The sequence below is a fragment of the Kogia breviceps genome, chromosome 1 (genome assembly GCF_026419965.1).
Source record: "Kogia breviceps isolate mKogBre1 chromosome 1, mKogBre1 haplotype 1, whole genome shotgun sequence".
In the NCBI taxonomy this organism is placed as follows: Eukaryota; Metazoa; Chordata; class Mammalia; order Artiodactyla; family Physeteridae; genus Kogia; species Kogia breviceps.
In genome coordinates this window covers 1,035,264-1,054,079 of record NC_081310.1, presented here as the reverse complement: position 1 = coordinate 1,054,079, position 18,816 = coordinate 1,035,264, and the positions used below count along the sequence as shown (strand labels likewise).

The following is an 18,816-nucleotide window of genomic DNA, read 5'->3' as shown; positions in this document are numbered from 1 at the left end:
GCCATTTCAGTTCCTGGTGAGGGCTCTCTTCTTGTGTTGTAGACAACCGTCTTCTCGCTGTGTCCTCACCCGGCTCACAGGGAGCCAGCGCCCTGGGGCCTCTTCTTAGAAGGGCACCAGTCACATTGCCAGTTCTCTGCCCTTGTGACCTAATTACCCCCCAAATGCCCTATCTCCAAATGCCGCCCCACTGGGGATTAGAGTCTCAGTTTATGAATCTAGGGGTGGATACCAACATGCGGTCTATGATGGGCGGCTTACAATTTAGCTGGAGGGGGAGGATGTCTCCCTAGGACACAACTGGGCGGAATTTGACCGCGTGGCACCCAGACTACAATCGGTAGAGAGGAAGGTTCAAGATCAGCGTGGGATGTAGTCAGAGAAGGCTTCCTAGAGGAGGCGGCCCCAAGGCTGGGCCTCGAAGGGTGAACTGGACTTGAGTTCATGTAAGAGAAGGCATCGGGGAGAAGGGCAGACACAGCCAAGGTGCAGGCGTGGGATTTGGCCTGGACCGGAGCGTGGGTAGGAGAGCATCGGAGAGCGAGGCTCCCGGGGGCGGGGGAGGGAGGCCGAGTGCCGTGTGGGGGTCGGCGCAGGCCTCTGTGGCGGCTGATGCCAGAGGGTGGGGGACAGTCCTTCCCTGGGGAGCCACCCAGCTCACCTGCACCCGCCATCACGGAGTTCGGGCTTGGAATGGAGAAGGAGGGCGTCAGCACTCAGGGGTCCGGGGCGGCGTGCTCAGAAGAGGGGCAGGAACCCAGGGCCTTGCTGTGCTCGCCCGGGCTGCCCTCCCGTGTTCTAGGCTGGGGGTCAGGATGCTTGGGGGGCGTTAGGGGGCCACAGCCCAGCCCTAAGTCGGACCTCACCGCCCGGGCCTGAGGCCCTCCGGCCACAGTGCCCACTCCCTGTGGGGCCGCACACCCAGGGCCCGCAGCCTCTGAGCAGCCTGGGAGAGCCCCGGGCTTCGGGCCCAGGCCCTGTGTCCTCCCTGCGCTCATCTCGGCCCCCCTGCTTCACAGGATGGCCAGGCTCGCCCCGGCCTGCTGGCACGGAGGCTCGGGGCAGATGCGTCCCGGCTGCTGTGAGCTCCCAGCAACGTGGGCCGGAGTTAGACTTCCTCAGCAGCCTCAGCCTCCCGGAAGTGCTCCCTGAGACGCCGGGCCAGGAGGCAGGCTGGGGCCACGGTCCCTGGCTCCACTCCCAGCCTTGGGTTTGCTGGGCCTCATTTTCCCCAGCACGGGCGGACAGCAGATCTCTTCTGGGCCCACACTCCTGACCTTGGAGCCCACAGGAAAAACCCCCAACCCTGAAGCTTAGGGAGCCTCCTGGGACCAGGGGGGCTGAGCCAGGGCCCTGCAGAGCCCACAGAAACGTCTCAGCTACCAAGGCCCTGGAAGGCAAAGGCTGGGAGGGCTTCCTGGATGAGGTGCGAGCCAGCTGGCACATCCACGCTGGACCACTGTGTCCACCGGCTCTCGTTCTCCTCCAGGCGGCCTGGGAGGGTGGGGCCCACATTCCTGGCGGGACCGCCAGGGGCGCGAGGGAACGTGAGGACCCCTTGCCCGCTCTCGCCCTGTCCCCCAGAGGTGAGCAGGACAGGGATGGGGGAGGAGAGGGTCACAAGAACTGGAGCTTCCTCAGAGGGGCAGAGGGAGGGTCTGCCGGCCTCCCCGCGGCCCAGGGTGTAGGGAAGGGGGGGCAGATGTGGCCGTGAGGTGCCGTCCCCGGGCCTGGCTGCCGTCGGGCACCAGCTGCGCTGCCTCTCACCACGCACGCCCGCAGGTCACTGCCGTCTGCAGTCCCCACGTCTGCTCTGAGTCACGCGTTCATTCATTCCATCAGTCGTCATTCATCACATGTTTATGAGAACCCACTGTGTGCAAAGAGCCGTGATGGGTGCTGGGAAAAGTTCTTCGTCATAGGCCAACCAAGGGCGGAGTCTTGGGAATCACAGACGAGTGGATAAGGAATGCTGGCTGGATGCCGGGAAATTATTGCATTGGCTGCACTAAGCGTGTGGGCGAGTCAGAGGAAGGCATCGCGCAGGGGGGCCCTGTGGTCTTGAGAAGGGCCAGGAGAAACAGAGGGTCTGATCCTCTTTCCACGCCAGCTCCTCCCGAAGTCTTCCTGACCTTGACTGACAGCAAGCCCAGGCCTAGAACTGTCCGGGCCCCAACCCTTGGGAGAGTCTTGACCCCTCTCTTTCCCGAAGACCCACAGCTGGTCCATCAGCAAACCCTAACGGCTTCGAAAGATGCCCAGAGTTGACCTTTCCTCACCCCCGCCAAAGCCACCACCAGTCCCAAGCCACCATCCTCTCTCACCTTGATTTTTGCAGTCCGCCCAGGCGCCCCGCCCGGCAGCCGAGGGGCCCTTCCAAGTGGGAGCCAGGCTGTGCCAGCCCTGTGCCCCGGGCCTGCCGGGGGGCTCCCATCTCACTGAGCGAAAGGCCGAGTGGTGACCTCTGAGGCCTCCGCACACTGGCCTCCATCACATCCTGAGCTCACTGCCTGCCGCCGGCCCCCGTCTTTTCTCTCCAGCAGACGTGCCTCTCATCTCTGGCCTCTCCAAACACACCAGGCACACCCTGCCTCAGGCCTTCGCCTGGGCTCTTCCCTCTCTGCCCGGAAACCTCCTCCCCAGATGTACGCAGAGACCGTCCCCGCTCTTCTTCAGACCTTTACTCAGATGAACCTTCTCAGTAAAGCCTTCCTTGGCCACCGAGTCACATACTCACCCCCCGCCCACAGCCGGCTCACATCCCCCTTCCCGCTTGGTTCTTTCTGCTCAGTAGCTGCCATTTCCGCCTGTCGCCTGTCCCTCCCACGGGAGGGGACGCCCCGCGAGGACAGAGTTCTCTGCCGCGCCCGCAGCACCTGTCAGAGCTGCCGTGTGGAGGCGCTGGGCAGGTGTGAGCGACGGGAGGCTGGCTGTCCAGCTGCAGACGAGATGCTCCTCGGGCGTCCGCAGCCTCCGCAGCCTCCGGCCTGGCCTCGTGCATGTTTTCGGTGCTCAAGGAGTCCCTGCCGAGAGGTGCAAGGACGTGGCGGCTGGGTGACATGGCAGAGAAAAGGGCGGAAGGAGGTGCGCGTCAGTGGCTGGAGGGCTCTCCACGAAGGTGGAGGTGTCGGGAGGTGATGAGGGGCCTCATCACGGGGGTCGGGCGGGGGCACCTTAGAGAAGGTGCGTGTCGCTCAGCCCCGGCCCAGGGTGGGGGGGCAGCGCCCAGCCCCCGCTCTCCAGGTCCTGACTGTGGGCATAGAAGTCAAGAGAACCCTCCCCTCCGCTCTGCTCTGCCCTCAGCCCTCGGGGGAGCCAAGTGCCGACTCACCTGCCCGCTCCCCCCGGCCTCAGATCCCACCTTCTCCCGAGGTCACCTTTCAAGGTCAACCAGGTGGGGGCAGCCCAGCCCTCCTTCCCGACTTCTCCTCCTCACTCCCCAGCCCCAGAAGTCCTCTCTCAAGCCGAGGGGCAGATCCCAGGACGCCCTCCCACAACCAGGGCTACATCCGTTCCCAGTCACGGGGTGGGGGGGGGTGACGTCACGCTGCGCGCCTGTCCTTGGCCGTGTGCCTGGATTTTCATTCCTCAAGTTGCTTTAAGTTATCTGTCAACAGATGTGGTCAAATCGCTCATCCCACGCCCGCCGCAGAGACTGCCAATGCCTTTGGAGAGAGAGGAGTGGGGTGGTGAGCGGTTTCGGGGGGCTGGAGACTGGGGACTTATCCTGATTCCCAACCAGCCTCCTTCCCGAGTCCCCTCTGGAGCCCGGGCAGGGTCCAGTCCCCGCCACAGGCCACTGCGTCATCAGCACCCACTCCCTCCCTGCCCAGCGGGCCTCGGCCTCAGCACACAGGCCCTCGCCTTCTCTCTTCATTGAACCTCCCCAGCGCCGAGTGGGGAGAGGGGACGGGGCAGGGTGGGAGGGGCTCCAGTCCGGGATCGGGGGTGCTGTGACAGGGCGGGATCCTCTCTTTTTAGCAATCACTTGAGGAAGCATATATTGGCTTTATCGACTGATGCTGGAATGGCTGTTGCCACGGCAGCCGAGTGCTCCCACTGCAGCAGAGGATGGTGGGAAACTCAGGGGATGTGAAGGGAATAAAGAGAGCCCCGGATAGAGGGAGAGGCCTCACTGGGGAGCGTCTATAAGTTCCAGGATGCCGAGATGACGATTTAAAGGGACCACCCCGTGATCACAGCAAGACCCTTGAGACAGGGACAGCGGGAAGGTGAGCCATACTGGGTGGACGGGAGGAGGACCGGTCCTCGTGGGCACCAGCCCCGAGTTAGCTCAGGCGGTGGGCGCGCGAGGTGTTTCCCGGCTCGTACGTTGACAGGCGGTGTTGCACGCGGAGGGAGGATGGAGGGGGCCTGGTGCCTCTCCTCTGGAAAAGCCTCTTTTCTAGAAGGAGCTGTTCATCGAAGGAAGGGGACAGGCATGGGGTTTGGGGCATGCGATACCCCTCGAGAGGAGACACGGGGGGATAAAGAGAGGGAGCAGGGACCGGGCTGAAACACAGGAGCCCATGAGGGGGTGAGACCCCCAGGAAGGAAGGAGTATCAGGGCCGGGGCAGTGGGCACCCAGGGGCCAGGAAGCGCAGGCGGACGCCGCAACAGGTGGAGCAATGTCAGAGCAACTCCAGGGGCTGACCTGGGGGGAGGGAACCCGCAGACGTGGGTACCAGAGACGGGGGCCGGAGGAGGCGCCGGACCTTGTCTACAGCAGCGCGCCCTGGCTGGGACGGACCACAGCGCAAATCGTGCTCTTGGGCCCGATGGCGGCCAGTTCATTTCTCCTTGTCTGCTAAGGAGGAGATTGAAGTTCCGTGCAGGAGGAGAGCATACACACAGCAAGCAAACTACCGTAACCTGGTGCGTTAGGGAACAAGTGTCCCCGGACTCTCAAGCTGCTCTTTTTAGGAATGGTGAGATCCCCTCGTGACTGAATTAGCTGTGTCTTGTGCAGACTGGAGGAGACCCCTGAGTAACGATGAGGACTTCAGAAGCGATTGTGATTTCATGAAAAGCGGCCTGCGTCGGGGGAGGGAGCGCATGCTCACCCAGACCTTCGGCACCGACGATGGGACTGGATCCCCTCCCTGAGCTGGGATCCTGTGTCTGGGCTTGAGCATGAGTGTCTCGTGTGTGCCCAGAGGGAAGGTCTCCTGATCGGCCTCGTCCTTTGGGCACTCTCCGTGCCCGGACCCACTTCTGGCACGAAACCACAGAAGTCCCTTTACGCAACCTATTGCTTTTCACTCCCTATCTGAAATTGCCATCCCAGTCCACCCCTGAGTCTCCTAAGTGCTGGACCCAGGCCCAGAGGCCAGTCTGCATCGTACCTCCTGCCAGGGGACCTTCTAGCGAACTTGCACTCACTGCCCCTGACCCTGCACCCCCCCCCCACCCCATTTGAACCCTTCCCTATTTATACTGCATCCTACTCCAGGAAGCCTCTGAGATTTCCTCCACCTATTCTCCCACCTGCCAGCACGACCTCTTACTCCTGTGCTCATATGTATTGGGGGCCTCTTAAGTAAGTGCCAGGCCCTGGGGTTACGGCGTCAGTGAGACAGCCAGGAGCTCTGTTCCTGTAATCAGTACACACCCACCTCCGTCCGCCTGCCTGCGGCGAACGTGCTACTGTGCTTGACGTTGCCGTTTCCCACGAAAAGGAGTATTTTCTTCCCAGGTCTTGTATTGTTATCTTGCATGTCCTGCCAGACACTGAGTTCCCTGAGGGCAGAATCGCCATCTTTCTCTGTTTCTCCGGTGCCCAGCCAAGGGTCCACGTTTCTTACCAGACACCCCTCTGCCTGAGAAGTCAGTACTCAGCACCGTGGTCAGTGCATCCTCTCTGCCACGACACCTGGACGTGCAGACTTTACAGTGTCTCAGTCCAGGCCTGGGATGATGGAAGACAGAGTCGTGGGGACAGGACCCAGGAGCCATGCAGGGCGCAGGCCCCCAAATCCACGTGACCAACACAGCGGCAGCATCTGCTCCGCCAAGGTGCCGAGAGACACAGCTCCGTCCCCGAGAGCGTGGGTGCTGGTGGGGGAGAGGGACACGTACACGTACACGAATGCCTCTCACACCAGGCAGGCCGTGATGAGCGCTAGCAGAGTGCGTGAAGCAGGAGACGCCGCTCCTGGGGTGAGGGGGGTGCTGGGGCTGGAGAGATGGAGGTCGGGGGTGAGGTGGGCAGGTATATGCGACTACTGGTTTCTGGCCAAGAGGTCTCAGGGCTGTGCCTTCCCCAGTGTATGGCTCCGCCAGGGCCCACTGCTCCCTTTCTCCTGTCCCTCACTTTCTTGCCGGAGGACCATTTTGCTTAGGCAACTTGGCCCTGACCTGGGAGGCCGTGGAGAATGGGCAGTGTCGCCGTCTACTGACGGACAGCCCCACGCAAGTCCACGCAGACGGCTGCCTGCTCCTCAGCCTCTAGCCGCCAGTCCCCCCTCCACCCCACCTTTCTTCCCTGGGCCCGGGTGGGAGGGAAGGGAGAAGGGCTAGGAAAACGTCAGGCTCCGCCGCAGCTCCGGCGGGCAGGGCCCAGTGCTGAGCTTCCTCCTGATGCCCTGGGTCTGACAAAGCGCTTCGCAAGCCCACAGGCCCTTTAGCTTGGAAGCTGGTACTGTAAGCCCCGTGAGAGAAGACAGAGAGCGCGGTTGTGTGTGTGTGTGTGCGGTGACTTTGACAAGGTCATACAGTCACGGGGGAACCCGGTGTCAGGATCACGAGAGTCAGGCCTTGCCTCCAGCGCCCTGAGGCCCCTGCCCAGTCAACCCTGGGCCCGTCTTTCCAAGCCACCCTCGTCCAGCCCCCGCCCCTGTCCTCCGGAGGCATCCCGCACTTCAGGAGGCCAGCCTGGAGCCTCAGAGACTGAAGGCAAGTGGGGGGCCGGGAGTTTCCCGGCCGACCTGGATATTGTTTCTCCACGCCCGCCGCATACTCCCCCCGGGCCCCACGAGCCCACTCTCTCTCCGCGTCCCGAGCCGCCCAGTCTCAGCCCCTTTTACCCGCACGCCCACACCAGCTCAGAGGAACCTTTCCGCCCCCACCACCACCTCCCGGCGCGGCAGGGGGCAACCCGTGCCCCGGAACCTGCCCGCCTCGGTGGGGAAAGCGAGGAGAAAACCGGGTCGAATCCTTCATCTCCCCCTACCCCCTACTCATCCGCCCCTGGTTCTCGGCTGCAGATACCACCCCCTCTCGAGCCAGAAATAGACTCTCTCTCCCCCCACTCCCGGCGCTCGCGCGCACCCCTCCCCCCCACCTCCCGGCGCTCGCGCGCACCCCCCCCCACCTCCGGGCGCTCGCGCGCACCCCTCCCCCCCACCTCCCGGCGCTCGCGCGCACCCCTCCCTTTCTCCGCCGGCTCCTCCGCCTCCCCCCTCCTTCCTGCGCTTCGAGCCGCAGCCCGCAGCCTCCGCTCCCGCTGGCGGGCGGCGCGCGACCCACGGGACCCACCGGCCGGCGGGCGGGTGGGGTGGGCGGGAGGGCGGGGGACCGGGTCCCGGCGCCGGGCACCTCCGAGCGCCGGCCAGCTGCGGGCCTGGCGTTCTTCTTTGATTGATTTTAAGATTTTGATTTGTATTTTCCCCGCCCCGCCCCTTTTCCTCCGACCCCGCCCCATCGCTCCACGGCTTCCGCGCTCCTTCCCTTTCCCCGGCTTCCTTCTTCGCGTTTCTTTCCCCTGCGCCTCGGCTCGCCTCCTCCCCGCTCCCTCGCTCCCTCCTCCTTCCTCTCCCCTTCCTCCTCGGTTTCTTCCGTCCTTTCTCTCCCCCTCCCCTCCCTTCCCCTCCCCCGCCTCCTCCTCCTCCTCCTCCTCCCTGCGCGCCCCCCCCCCCCCGCCCCCGGTGCCTGCAGACGCGCGGATCGTCCATGCGCTCCTCGCGGGCAGAATGCTGGGCGGCAGCGTCAAGAGCGTGCAGCCCGAGGCGGAGCTGAGCGGCGGCGGCGGCGACGAGGGCGCGGACGAGCCTCGGGGCGCGGGCAGGAAGGCGGCGGCGGACGGCAGAGGCATGCTGCCCAAGCGCGCCAAGGCGCCGGGCGGCGGCGGCATGGCCAAGGCCAGCGCGGCGGAGCTCAAGGTCTTCAAGTCCGGCAGCGTGGACGGCCGAGTCCCCGGCGGGCCGCCCGCCTCCAACCTGCGCAAGCAGAAGTCGCTCACCAACCTCTCGTTCCTCACGGACTCTGAGAAGAAGATGCAGCTATACGAGCCCGAGTGGAGCGACGACATGGCCAAGGCGCCCAAGGGCTTAGGCAAGGCGGGCCCCAAAGGCCGCGAGGCTCCGCTGATGTCCAAGACGCTGTCCAAGTCCGAGCACTCGCTCTTCCAGGCCAAGGGCGGCCCGGCGGGCGGCGCCAAGACCCCCCTGGCCCCGCTCGCCCCCAGCCTGGGGAAGCCGAGCCGGATCCCGCGCGGCCCCTACGCCGAGGTCAAGCCGCTCAGCAAGGCTCCCGAGGCGGCCGTGAGCGACGACGGCAAGTCGGACGACGAGCTGCTCTCCAGCAAAGCCAAGGCGCAGAAGGGCTCCGGGCCTGCGCCCCCCGCCAAGGGCCAGGAGGAGCGCGCCTTCCTCAAGGTGGACCCCGAGCTCGTGGTGACCGTGCTGGGTGACCTGGAGCAGCTGCTCTTCAGCCAAGTGCTGGGTGAGTCCTGCCTCCCCGCCCCACCCCTGCCTTTCCCCTCGCCCGCTGCCAGGGAAGGTGTGGGGAGAGCGGCGGGGCGCTCTGGACCCCGGGTCGGGCTATGCGGGGACACTGCGCCCAGATGTACAGGGCTGGCCCATCCCCAGGTGCATATGGCTGAAGTGCGCCTTGGTAGAGATGTCGTCCCCAGGCTGGGGCTCTGCTCTGGCCTGCCGGAGGTGAGGCTAGACAATGGGGTGGGGGGCTTAGCTCCTCAGAAATAGAGCCCATCGGCTTCCTGGGATCTTACAGCCTAGAATCTTAATACGGCGACAGCTGGGGGGCTGGTGGTGACCCCTGCCGTGTGTGGTCCGTGCCGGGCAAGAGCGCATTCGGCATCGCCGGGGAGCGCCGGCGGGAGCCGACCTAGAACACAGATGTGCGGAAAGCAGATGTGAGGGCTGTTTGGCCGCGGAGCGGAGCTGAGGCCCCGCTTCCCCTGTGGGTCCCCGGTGGGAGCACGAGTCGGATTTCCCGGGTATGGGCTCCTGGCGAGGAGACACGACAGGGGCCTGGGGGCCGGCGGGCAGCCAGCTGCCGCATCTGGACGCGCGTCCTGTACCTCGGCCCCGGCCCCCGGCCTGGGCCAAAGCCCTACCCCGCCCCACTCCGCAGGTTTTTGGCGTGTGGCGAGGTCTGGGCTTTCGCGCGGAGTCTCCCGGTTGACCGGGAAGCCTTTGCCTTTCGGCTCATGGAAGCCGAGCGGGCGGGAAGCAGGAACAAAGCTCGCTCGGGCGGAGGAAGCGCAGAGAGCTGCCCCATTGTTCTCCGAGCCTGAAGAGCCGAGGCAACAAACCCGGAGCGGGCCCGGAACTGCGCCTGCTTTCCCCGGGGACCCTGCGCCCTGAGAGGGAGGGACCCGGGGTGCGCGGGACGCAAGGCCGCTGCGCCTCGGGCGGGAGCCGGCGCGGGCCGAGCCGGGGCCACGAGAGGACAGCGGCGAGGCCCGGAGCCGGGCGGCCGCCGTGGCTCCGCGGACTTGTTGCGGTGGCGGGGATGCGGGTCCTCCGGCGCCGAGGGACCCGAGCTCCCCGGGTACCAGGCGCGCTGCCAGCCCCGCTGGGGGCTGGGAAGGGGCGTGTCCGTGCGCGTGTGAGGGGCGGAGCCGACGCGGGCTGCGGTCCGAGTGACGGGCAGGGCGAGGTGGGGCGCGTGGGAATGGGGGTGAGGTGCTCGCCCGGCGGCCTGGAGAAGGCGGCGTTGGGAAGATGGGTTCGACCTACCGCGACCTTCCCGGGACCCCCAGGCCCCGTGTGGGCCAGGACGGGGGACCCCCGAGCAGGGGCAGGGGTTTGGAGCTTTGGATTCAGAGGCTCGCAGAGGAGGCCGCATCTGGGCTCTGCAGGGGCAGTCGGGGGGCTGGACAAGGGCAAAGAGGGGGGCGCAGCGGCCTGAGGGCCCGGCCTCCGCAGGCAGGGACCCGTGGGGATGAGGGTGGGGGCAGAACCCGAGGGGCGGCCTCACCCCTCCCCCACCCCTCCGCCCCTGTGCGGAGTGCTGCCCTCAAGGAGCTTAGAGTCTAATGGGGTGAAACAGACAGGAAAGGAGAAGAGAAAGAAAGTAAATCCAGGCACCGAGGAAGGCTGTGGAGAAGATGGGGGCGGGGCGGGGCCTGCTTAGGCCCCTCCAAGGAGGTGGTACTGAGCTGCGACTGAGGCCAGGGGAGGTGCAGGGGCGGCGGGGAGAACACGCCCTGCAGGGCTGAGAGGGGGTGGGGTGGGATGGGGGGGAGGAAGGCGGGGCTGTCTCTGGGGGGCGCGGAGGCAGTGTCAGCGACACGGAAGAGCAGGCACAGCCCCTGCAAGGTGAGGGCTTCCCCGGCCCCGCGAGGCCCTGCGCTGTCCCAGGACCTAGCTGCCTGGCCGAAGCCCGCCTAGCTGCATCTCGAGAGGCAGTGACCACAGAAACCCCGGCAGACAGCCGTGGAGCTGGTGGGCTGGGCGAGCGGAGAGGCTCTGCGGTAAGCCCTCACGCCCCCTCAGCACTTGGCGTGTCTCAGAGCGCGCCCCGGGAGGGAGGGGGCCCGTTTCCCAGGCGGTCGGGAGACGCAGGGTCAGAGCCCCCCGTTTCCCAGGCGGTCGGAGACGCAGGGTCAGAGGCTCCAGGGGCTTGGAGTCTTCCCTGAGCCGGTGACCGGAAGGCAGACTCTGCATGTCTGTCCCGATAGCCAAGTCACAGCTCTGTGTAGGGGACCCTATTGAGGGAGGGGAGTCAGCGGGCAAAGAGGGACCTGACCAAGCTGCTGTGTGCTGGGCACGGGCCACCAGACCGGCCCTGATGACCCCGCGGCGGGGCTGGTGCCGGGAGAGGGGAGGAAAGTCTGGTGAACGTGCTGGACTGACCCGGAGGGCAGCGCGGGTGGTTGAAGGGTGGAGTGGGAGAAGGTGAGGGCCAGGTAGAGCCCTCTTCTGTGTGGAGTGGGGTAACAGGAGAGCCCGTGAAGGGGTCCGGGTTGTCAGGACCCTCCCTGGAGAGCAGGGTGGCCCCTGGGGAGGCGAGTGGACGCCTCCGCCTCCGGATGGTGGTGAAGGACGCAGGTTCTACACCCGTGAGGCTCCAGGTCAGGACATGCCTACTCCCTGGGACCATCCGAGACCCCAGAAGCTGCCCGGCCCCGGTTGCTGGAGGGAGAGGGAGTGAGGCAGCCCCAGGGAAGAGCCTTTCTGGAATGAAAGGGAATGAGAGCTGATCACGGGCTTGCCAGAAATCAGCTGGGGCCCAGATGGTCCAGGCAGGCGCCCTGCCCTTCCCTCGCTTTGGAAGCTGCCAAAGAACTAGGGTCCCACTGGGAAACCCTAGAAACTTGGAAGACTGAGGGGTGAGTGTCCAGGGGAAGGGGGGGCCTGTCTCAGGGATCACATGCCCTCGGACCCTGGTGGACAGTCTGTGTCAGGCAGTTCGGCTCCAGAGGGAAGCTCACCAGCCCCTGGCCTGGGTCTGGGGCAGGCAGGAGGCCGCAGTCCTGAGTTCCCCGGGCAGAAGTCCTAAGCTCTGTGACCTCCTCTGGGACTCACGTTCCCCATTTGCGAACGGCAGAGCTGCTCCATGGCTCTCCTACCTGTCGGCACTAGGGAGGGGCGCAGAGAGAGGTGGCTGGGCCTTGGCAGGGCCCCAGGTGCCTAAGAGAGCCTGGCTTAACTCACAGCCGTGACATACACGGTCCTGTCCTGAGCACGTTCCTCCACCTCCTCAGCCCTGGGTGCGAGGACCTCCAAGCGGCTGGTGACCCCGCGCACACTGCACCCCCTTTTCAGCCCCCCAGGCAAGGGGACCAGGTCAGGTGCAAAGGAACCCGGGCGGCTGGTGCGCCTGGTCCCACTTTCTCAGAAAGCGTCTGGACCCGCGTGAGGGGTTGCCGTGACAACGGTCAGGCCCTCAGAGGCGCAGGCCAAACAGAGCAGGGGAAGGAAGTCAGGAAATTATCTGTTTCTGAGCTAGTGGGTTGATGTGGGATTTTTTGTGGGGGGGTGGGTATTGACTCTAGAGATTACATTCTGGATGCTGTGAATACGGGGAGGGAAGAAATGGCTTCTCAGATGGTTTCCTTCCTCGTTATTCAGTGCACTGGGGGGTCGGTGGGTGGAGGATTCTAGGGAGCCCTTCAAGATCCAATACCCGAGCAGCCAGACTGCGTGTGTAAGCTCACCCACACTCTCGTGCCCAAGGCTCCACACGCAGGGCCGTTCCTGGTGCCTTCCCGGTGGTTCCCCACAGGCCCGGCAGGAGAGTGAGGGCTCTGACTTGCAGCCTTCCCGGGCTCGTAGAGCCACAGGTGAAGGAAGGCAAGGCCTGCAGGTGAGCGCGCGCATAGTGGAGGGGCAGCTGGCACAGACCCTTCCCGCTGCGAGGCCTCTGCCTCCTCGAGGGTGGCGCTGGGGAGGACGGTTCTTTTCTCCCCGTGTCCAGGGCTGGGCCTCGGGTTCCACCGGGGCCCGTGGGGTCCTGCGCTTACTCTCTGGGCCTGGCCCTGCTCAGGCCGCTGCAGCCAAAGCCGTCTTCCCCCCCCCTCCCCGGGCAGCCACGGCCCTGCTGCTGCCCAGAACGGATGGCCTTGGGGTAGCTCCTGTGCTCTGGGGACAAGGACGCGTGGAGGGGAAGTGCCCGGGGCTTCTCTCAAGGGAGCTGCCCTCGGAGGTCAGCAGTGGCTCCACCCTCCGGCCCCAGGCCCTCCTGGATGGGGGTCGAAGGCGGAAGAGCACCAAGTCGCCTGGAACGCCCTTTGGCTCCCGTCCCGCCCCCTAACATCTCCTGCGGGCACAAGCGCCCTCCCCCGTGGCCCGTCCTCACCCAGCTGCCAACACCAGAGGCTCTGTCTTCTGCAGACCTCCAGCCTCACCCTGCTCTGGGCCGCCCCTCCACACCCGTGCCCACAGCCCACAGCCTCCGACCTCGAGGGCTGGGGGTGCAGGCTGCTCCACGGGGCTCCAGGGAGAGTGGGTCCTGCGCTGACCCGGCTGAGCAGAGCCCCCAGGCCTATCCCTGCTGCTCTGCGGCGCCTTCTTGTTTTTTGGTTTTTTTTTGTGTGTGTGTGTGGTACGCGGGCCTCTCACTGTTGTGGCCTCTCCCATTGCGGAGCGCAGGCTCCGGACGCCCAGGCTCAGCGGCCATGGCTCACGGGACCCGCCGCTCTGCGGCACGTGGGATCCTCCCGGACCGGGGCACAAACCCGTGTCCCCTGCATCGGCAGGAGGATTCTCAACCACTGCGCCACCAGGGAAGCCCTGCGGCGCCTTCTTGTACAGCCGGGAGAGAAGAACCCTCTCGGTGCAGAGCCCCCGCCTCCCCCCCTGGGATCCACAGAACACACAATGGAAATTGTCTGGCTGAGCCACCCACCTAAAGCAGAAATTACTCCCTCCTAGCATCGTAGGCAAGTGGGTGTTCTGTTTACACACTCCCGGTGACAGAGAGCTCACTACCTCATTTTCCTGGAAATCCCTCATTATTAGAAAGCCTGCTGAGCAGAGTTTCTGTCTGCTGAGAGTTTCCACCCGTGGGTGCAGACCTGCTCTCCGGATCCTCTCGGGTCAGGCTGGCCTGCCTCTCAGATGCCTGACTGCATCCCCTCGCATCTTTCCTCCCTTCGCCCCCCTTTCCTCTTTCTCCCGTCTGTCTTTTCTTTTGCAGTAAGACTTGGTAGGAGGAGGGGCCGAGCTGTTCCCCTGATTCCTGGGCCCCGTAGAGTCCAGCCCCCGGGTGTAGTCCCCATCCCCCATAAGGTCTGCCCCCCAGCACCTGCCTGACCTGGGCTCCGTCCCACAGCATCTCCCTCGGCCTGGAGGCCTGTGCCAGCCCGCCAGCCAAGGGGAAGTGGATGCCACATGCTTCTCGTTTGCGTTGGCTGACCTCCTCCCACAGCCTGTTTGTGTTACCCAGCTGCGTCTGATGTCCCCGGAGCCCGCAGCCTCCCTTTCTTGCCCAGGAAGGCGGGGGGCCCGGGCGCAGCTCGCTGGCCCTGTGTGGGCAGGCTGCGCTCCTGTGTAGAAGCCTTGGAAGGCTGCATCAGCCCTTAGAGCGGGCACCGCCCCCTGCAACTTCCCCTGCTGTGGCTCCCGGGGACCCGGCCCCTGCGGGGAGAGGAAACCAGAGCCCCCTGGGTCCAAGGCTTCCTTCTGAGCAGCAGGCCTCAGGGCTCAGACCGGGAAGATGCCCCGGGAACGGTGTCCGTCTCCAGACCTGTGCCCAGGGTGTGTCCGGCGTGGTCGCAGCCGCGTGCCCGGAAGGGCGGGTCCCAGCTCTTCGTCTCTGATCGGCGCCCGTGCCTCTGGCAGGAGAAGGGGCAGACCGCAGGGCTGCGGCCGGGCGGGGGGGGCGAGCAGGTGCGGGGTCCCCGCTGGCACTGAGGCGGGAGAGCACGGGCACCACGTTGCAGGCTCGCCCCGAGGGCTCGGGCTCCGGCGGCATCCAGGCCCTCGCCGCCAGCACTGCCTGTTTACCACGCGGCTCTTCTCCAGCTCAGCTCTGGCCAGAGCTTGGCCGGTGGCCAGGGCGGGCCTTGGCCTGAGCCCTTGTCAGGTCTATTTTCGACATCCCGATGATATGTTTCAGGGCGTCTGCAGCGGGCGGTTCCTGCCCCGTCTTCTAATTTCCAAGCAGCAGCGCTGGCTCCGGACCGACTTCCCGGGGTGCTTGCTCACGTGCGTCGGGCATGCGAAGCCAGGGTGTGGGCCCTGTGGGCCCAGGCTGGTCCCCGGGGAAGCTGGCTCGTCTGGAAGGGTGTCCGGTTGGGGCGCTGCCATAGGGAGTGATCTGGTGAAAAGCGCTGGAGTTTTCTTGGAGAGCCAGGCCGTCAGCCGTGACCTTGGGCTGCGTAGGGAGGTAGTGAAGGTTGAGAGCGCAAAACAGGCAAGCGTGTGGGGACACCTGCACGTAAACCTTCACGTCCGGACGTAGACCCCCAGGACGTAGACGGGGCTGGGAGTCAGGGGGTGCACAAGGGTGCACAGGGCCTGGGTGTGTCACGTGGAGCGGTGCACAGAAACACTTGCACGCTCGGCCCCCGGCAGCTACGCACGGACCGAGGGGGGGTGTGTGTGTCCGCGTGTGTGCGCACACAACCGCCCAGGTGTGAAAGGGTCTGAACCACGACCAGGCTGGGACAGCTTCCCCCAGAGAGACCCCCAGTCAGAGACCGCAGGGGTTGGGGCGCCCTGGCTGGCTCCTCTCCCAGAAAAGGACCTTGAGGAGGACACAGGCTCCCTCTGTCCTTGGTGACTGCTGAGCAGGCCTTCCCTTTCGGGGGCGCAGGCAGCCACCCGGCAGGCCTGGCTTCTCTGCGGAACCCTCAGCTGCCATAGGCCACGGGCTCCAGCACAGCCAGGCTGCGGAGGTGCCTCCCCGGGGCTCTGGGACCTGATGCTCCCCGGGAGGAAAACAGGCCCAGAGGAAGTGATGACCTGCCAATAAGCAGCACCCATAGACCGTGTGGGGCGTGAGATTCTTGTCCCTTAGGTTCAATGAGTCACTTACTGCCCACGGTGACCCTGTGACCCTGCACTTACGACGGAGCAAACAGAGACACTGGTCGGTGGCTTGGCCCGCCCGAGCCGGGAGAGCAGGTGGGCCACAGGGCCAGGACTTGACCTTGACCCCTGTGATGTCAGCCTCCAGGGGCCTCAAGACCTCTCCCCGCACAGTGTTGAGTTCAGTTCCATTTAATTCAGGATGGCCGTCAAGCAGTCGCCGTGGACAAAGCGCGAGCTCCTGGGCTGCGGCTTTGGGCCCCGCTCGCCAGCTGCTGGCCTGCTGGGTGAGGAGATAAGGATTCCCCGCTCATCCCAGGGCAGGGCAGATGCTACGGAAAAGTTGGGAAGGGGTGCGGGGGAGAGCAGGGTGGCCCGGGGCCGGTCGGCGTGTGGGCTGAGTGCGGTGCGGCGGGGAGGAGGGGACGCTGTGGACAGGTGGCCTGCGCTTTGAAATGCGGGCGGGGGTCCCGGCGGCGGCAGAGGTGGGAGGGACTGGACACGGGAGCAGGAGGTGAACGGGGACCTTCATCGGGGGGACCGTCCCGCTGCGGGAGAGGTGGGGAGGGAGGTGGACGGGCAGCTTGGCGGCGGCCCTGACGCGACCACTACCGGCTCCAGGGGTTGCGCTGGGCTCTGGGCAGAACTTTGGCGGGGAGCTGTCGGGACTTTTGCCCCCAAAAGCCCCCGAGAGAGTCCCAGCTCTGGAGTCGGTCCCGGGAGAGGGCTTCTGAGTGAGGACGCCAGCCGGCCCAGGGCCTCGCAAGTTCCACATCTGTTTGCTGGAGCGAACGTGGCCCTCGCTGCCCCTGCAGTGTCCACACGGGAGGGACGGGGGGGGACACGCCTCTGCGCCCAGAAGTTTGTCTGTGATGAGCAGCAGCTCTGATTAGGCCTAAGGGGTCAGTACCTTCCTGCCCCAGCCCCCGGGCGAGCCTAGACCCCCAGCCCACCGCAAAGCTGACTCTCGCTGGACGCGGCGGCAGCAGCGCGTGAACCAGCGTGAGGACGGACGGAGCATTGCAGCGACGTGCAGCTCGGCTGGCGGGAAAAGAGGGCCGTGCGTAGGGCGGGCGACGCATTTCGGCTCCAGGGTACTTGCTCCACCCGGGCAGCCTTCCTGAAGGAGTTAGGAGTCTGGGAGCTGGTTAAAGGAATCGGAAACACTTGGCAGAAGGGGCGGAGGTGCTCCAGCCACCCAGCTCTCCTTGGAGGGGGTGGGAGGGCTGGACTGGAGCTCGCTGGCGGGGAGCCCTGTAGGGGCAGACGGTCCTCGAGGGCCGTCCCGGGTAGGAGGGCTCGAGGTGGCAAGTGTGCCCCAGGGGGGGGTGGGGAGCCTTGTACCCAGGGCAAGTCCTCCTCCCCCTTTGTTCTTTGGACCCCTTTCCGTGCCCTGGGCATTGCCGTGGGGCCCCACTGCCCCAGGAGCTGGGGTGTTTGGCTTTGTCCTGGAGTCGGTACCCCCAGGAGTGTAAGAGTTCAGGGTTGCTGGAGGACGCAGGCGTGTCGCAGTGTCTCAGGGTTTCCACGGACGGTGACAAGGCTTCCAGGGGCGCTGGGGCATTCACTGCCTGACCTCCCTTCGTCCGGCCCCGCGGGGAGGGCGCCACAGCAGCGGAGGCCATGGTGCCCCCTGGGCGGGCGGGCGGGCGGTGCTACTGCTGCCGTGTGGACAGCAGGGACCTCGAGGGCCGAGGGCCGTCCCCAGCCCCAGGGTCAGGGCTCAGCCTTGGGCCGCCCGACGCCCTGCCCTCCGGGGGGGGCGGGGTTGGCTTGAGGCTCAGCAGGCAGCCTCTGCTGCACATCAGGGGGCCTCCGGGACGCTCGGCAAGGCCTCCCTGCTGGCACCTCCGCCCAGCCCGTGGCTTGGGGGCCCCCGAGGGCCTGGCCGCAGGGTTTGAGCTCCCAGGAGGAAACATCGGTGCCCCGATCGGCCCTGTGCTCTGCAGCTGGGTCAGCAGCCTCCCTCCCGAGGCCCCGTGGTGGCCCCGGGACACTCGGAGGCAGGAATCGCTGGGGGTGATGACAGCAATGCCTGAGGCTTAGTGGGCACGCGCTGTTTGCCAGCTGTGCCGAGGGCTTCGCGGGAACCCAGGTCAGCCTCACGAGACGCTACTCAAGGGTCACACGCGGACCATTTCACAGCCCTGTTGGGCCAGGCCGCAGAGCTGGGGCTGCCTGGGGCTCCCTGTTGCGCCGGAAGTTAACCCCGCGGGCGCCGCGTAGTGGGGCCCCCGGGGCAGGGCGGGGTGGGGAGGGGTGCTCACCTGCTGCAGGTGTGGGAGCTGCTCATCTTCAACAGCCGGCGTGACCCTCCTGGTGCGTCGCCGCGGACTGGAAACCCCGCACTGACACGGACTTCGACGTGAAGAAGCTTCGAGGAGCCCGGGCTCGCGCGGCAAGCTCACGTAGAGCTGAGATTCAGCCGCGGCTTGATTCGGGCTCATCCACACGCTTTTGCCTCTGCCACAAGTAGAGGCACATCTGCCCGCCCACCCCACCCCGCAGACAATCTAGAGCCTTCGGGCTGCTGTGGTCCCGAGAGCCCCGATCTGTAAGAATCGATCGGTTCTCTGCGGTCCTCGGCAAGCGTTCCTCGCGTCCCGAGACCCTGCGTCCCAGTGTGTCCGACCTGGGAAGCAGACCGCAGCCGGACGGTCACGGGGCGGCCGTGGCCGGTGCCGGGGCTGCGACGCCCAGAGCTGCAGGCAGGCCACGGGGAGAGGGCTTCCCCCGTGGACAGGAAGGTCGTGGCCACGATGCGGGTGACTCTAGACCGGCCGGGAGGAGGCGGGGCCCTCTGTGTCCGCCTGCCATCAGCTGTTCCCCTGGCCCCTCTGCTTGTGACCCTGGACCTGTCGCTCGTAACCGTGGAGCTTGAATAAGCCCTGTAATGCCTCAGCCTCCCTGGGGGTCAGAGAGGGGTCAGACTTGCCAGCTGGCAGCTTGGGGAGAGGAAGGGCTGGCCCGGGGCTGAGGCCACAGATTCAGCCCTGTCTTCATCTCAGGGCCTGACTTCTCCTTCTCCCCGCCACCTCCTTGCTCCCCCGTGGCCAGTGGCTCCTGATTGCTAGGTTAGGTTCCGCCGAATGCTGCATCCGCAGGAAGCAGAGGGCAGGGGCGGTGGTGTTAGCTTCGTGGAGGATCCAGGGA

The 18,816-nt window shown here is 65.9% G+C and overlaps 1 protein-coding gene and 1 long non-coding RNA gene across 10 annotated transcripts in view; one reads left to right on the top strand and one right to left on the bottom strand.

Moving 5' to 3' along the window:
* NAV1 (neuron navigator 1) overlaps positions 1 to 18,816 on the top strand; it is a 209,578-nt gene that overhangs the window by 73,296 nt on the left and 117,466 nt on the right. For 4 of the 6 annotated variants that reach the window (XR_010839241.1, XM_059059033.2, XM_067027116.1 and 1 more), the window contains one exon: positions 7,877 to 8,662. The exons of 1 other annotated variant lie outside the window; for it this stretch is intronic. Coding sequence is in view for 3 of the 5 variants with exons in the window: in XM_059059033.2 (XP_058915016.1) it covers positions 7,877 to 8,662 (786 nt within the window). In the remaining 2 variants the exon portion in view is untranslated. Of the gene's footprint in view, positions 1 to 7,876; positions 8,663 to 10,488; positions 10,662 to 18,816 lie in introns of those variants that run through there. One more of the 6 variants, XM_067027136.1, reaches the window with a different exon arrangement.
* LOC136793642 (uncharacterized) lies at positions 2,667 to 7,162 on the bottom strand. 4 transcript variants are annotated; one of them, XR_010839263.1, is made up of 4 exons: positions 5,617 to 7,162; positions 4,656 to 4,805; positions 4,244 to 4,415; positions 2,667 to 3,665 (listed from the first exon to the last, which is right to left on the bottom strand). It is a non-coding gene; the product is annotated as an uncharacterized lncRNA (long non-coding RNA). The 4 variants fall into 4 exon arrangements; XR_010839262.1 differs by lacking the exon at positions 4,244 to 4,415; XR_010839261.1 differs by lacking the exons at positions 4,244 to 4,415; positions 4,656 to 4,805 and having other exon boundaries at positions 2,667 to 3,050; positions 3,332 to 3,665; positions 5,617 to 7,158.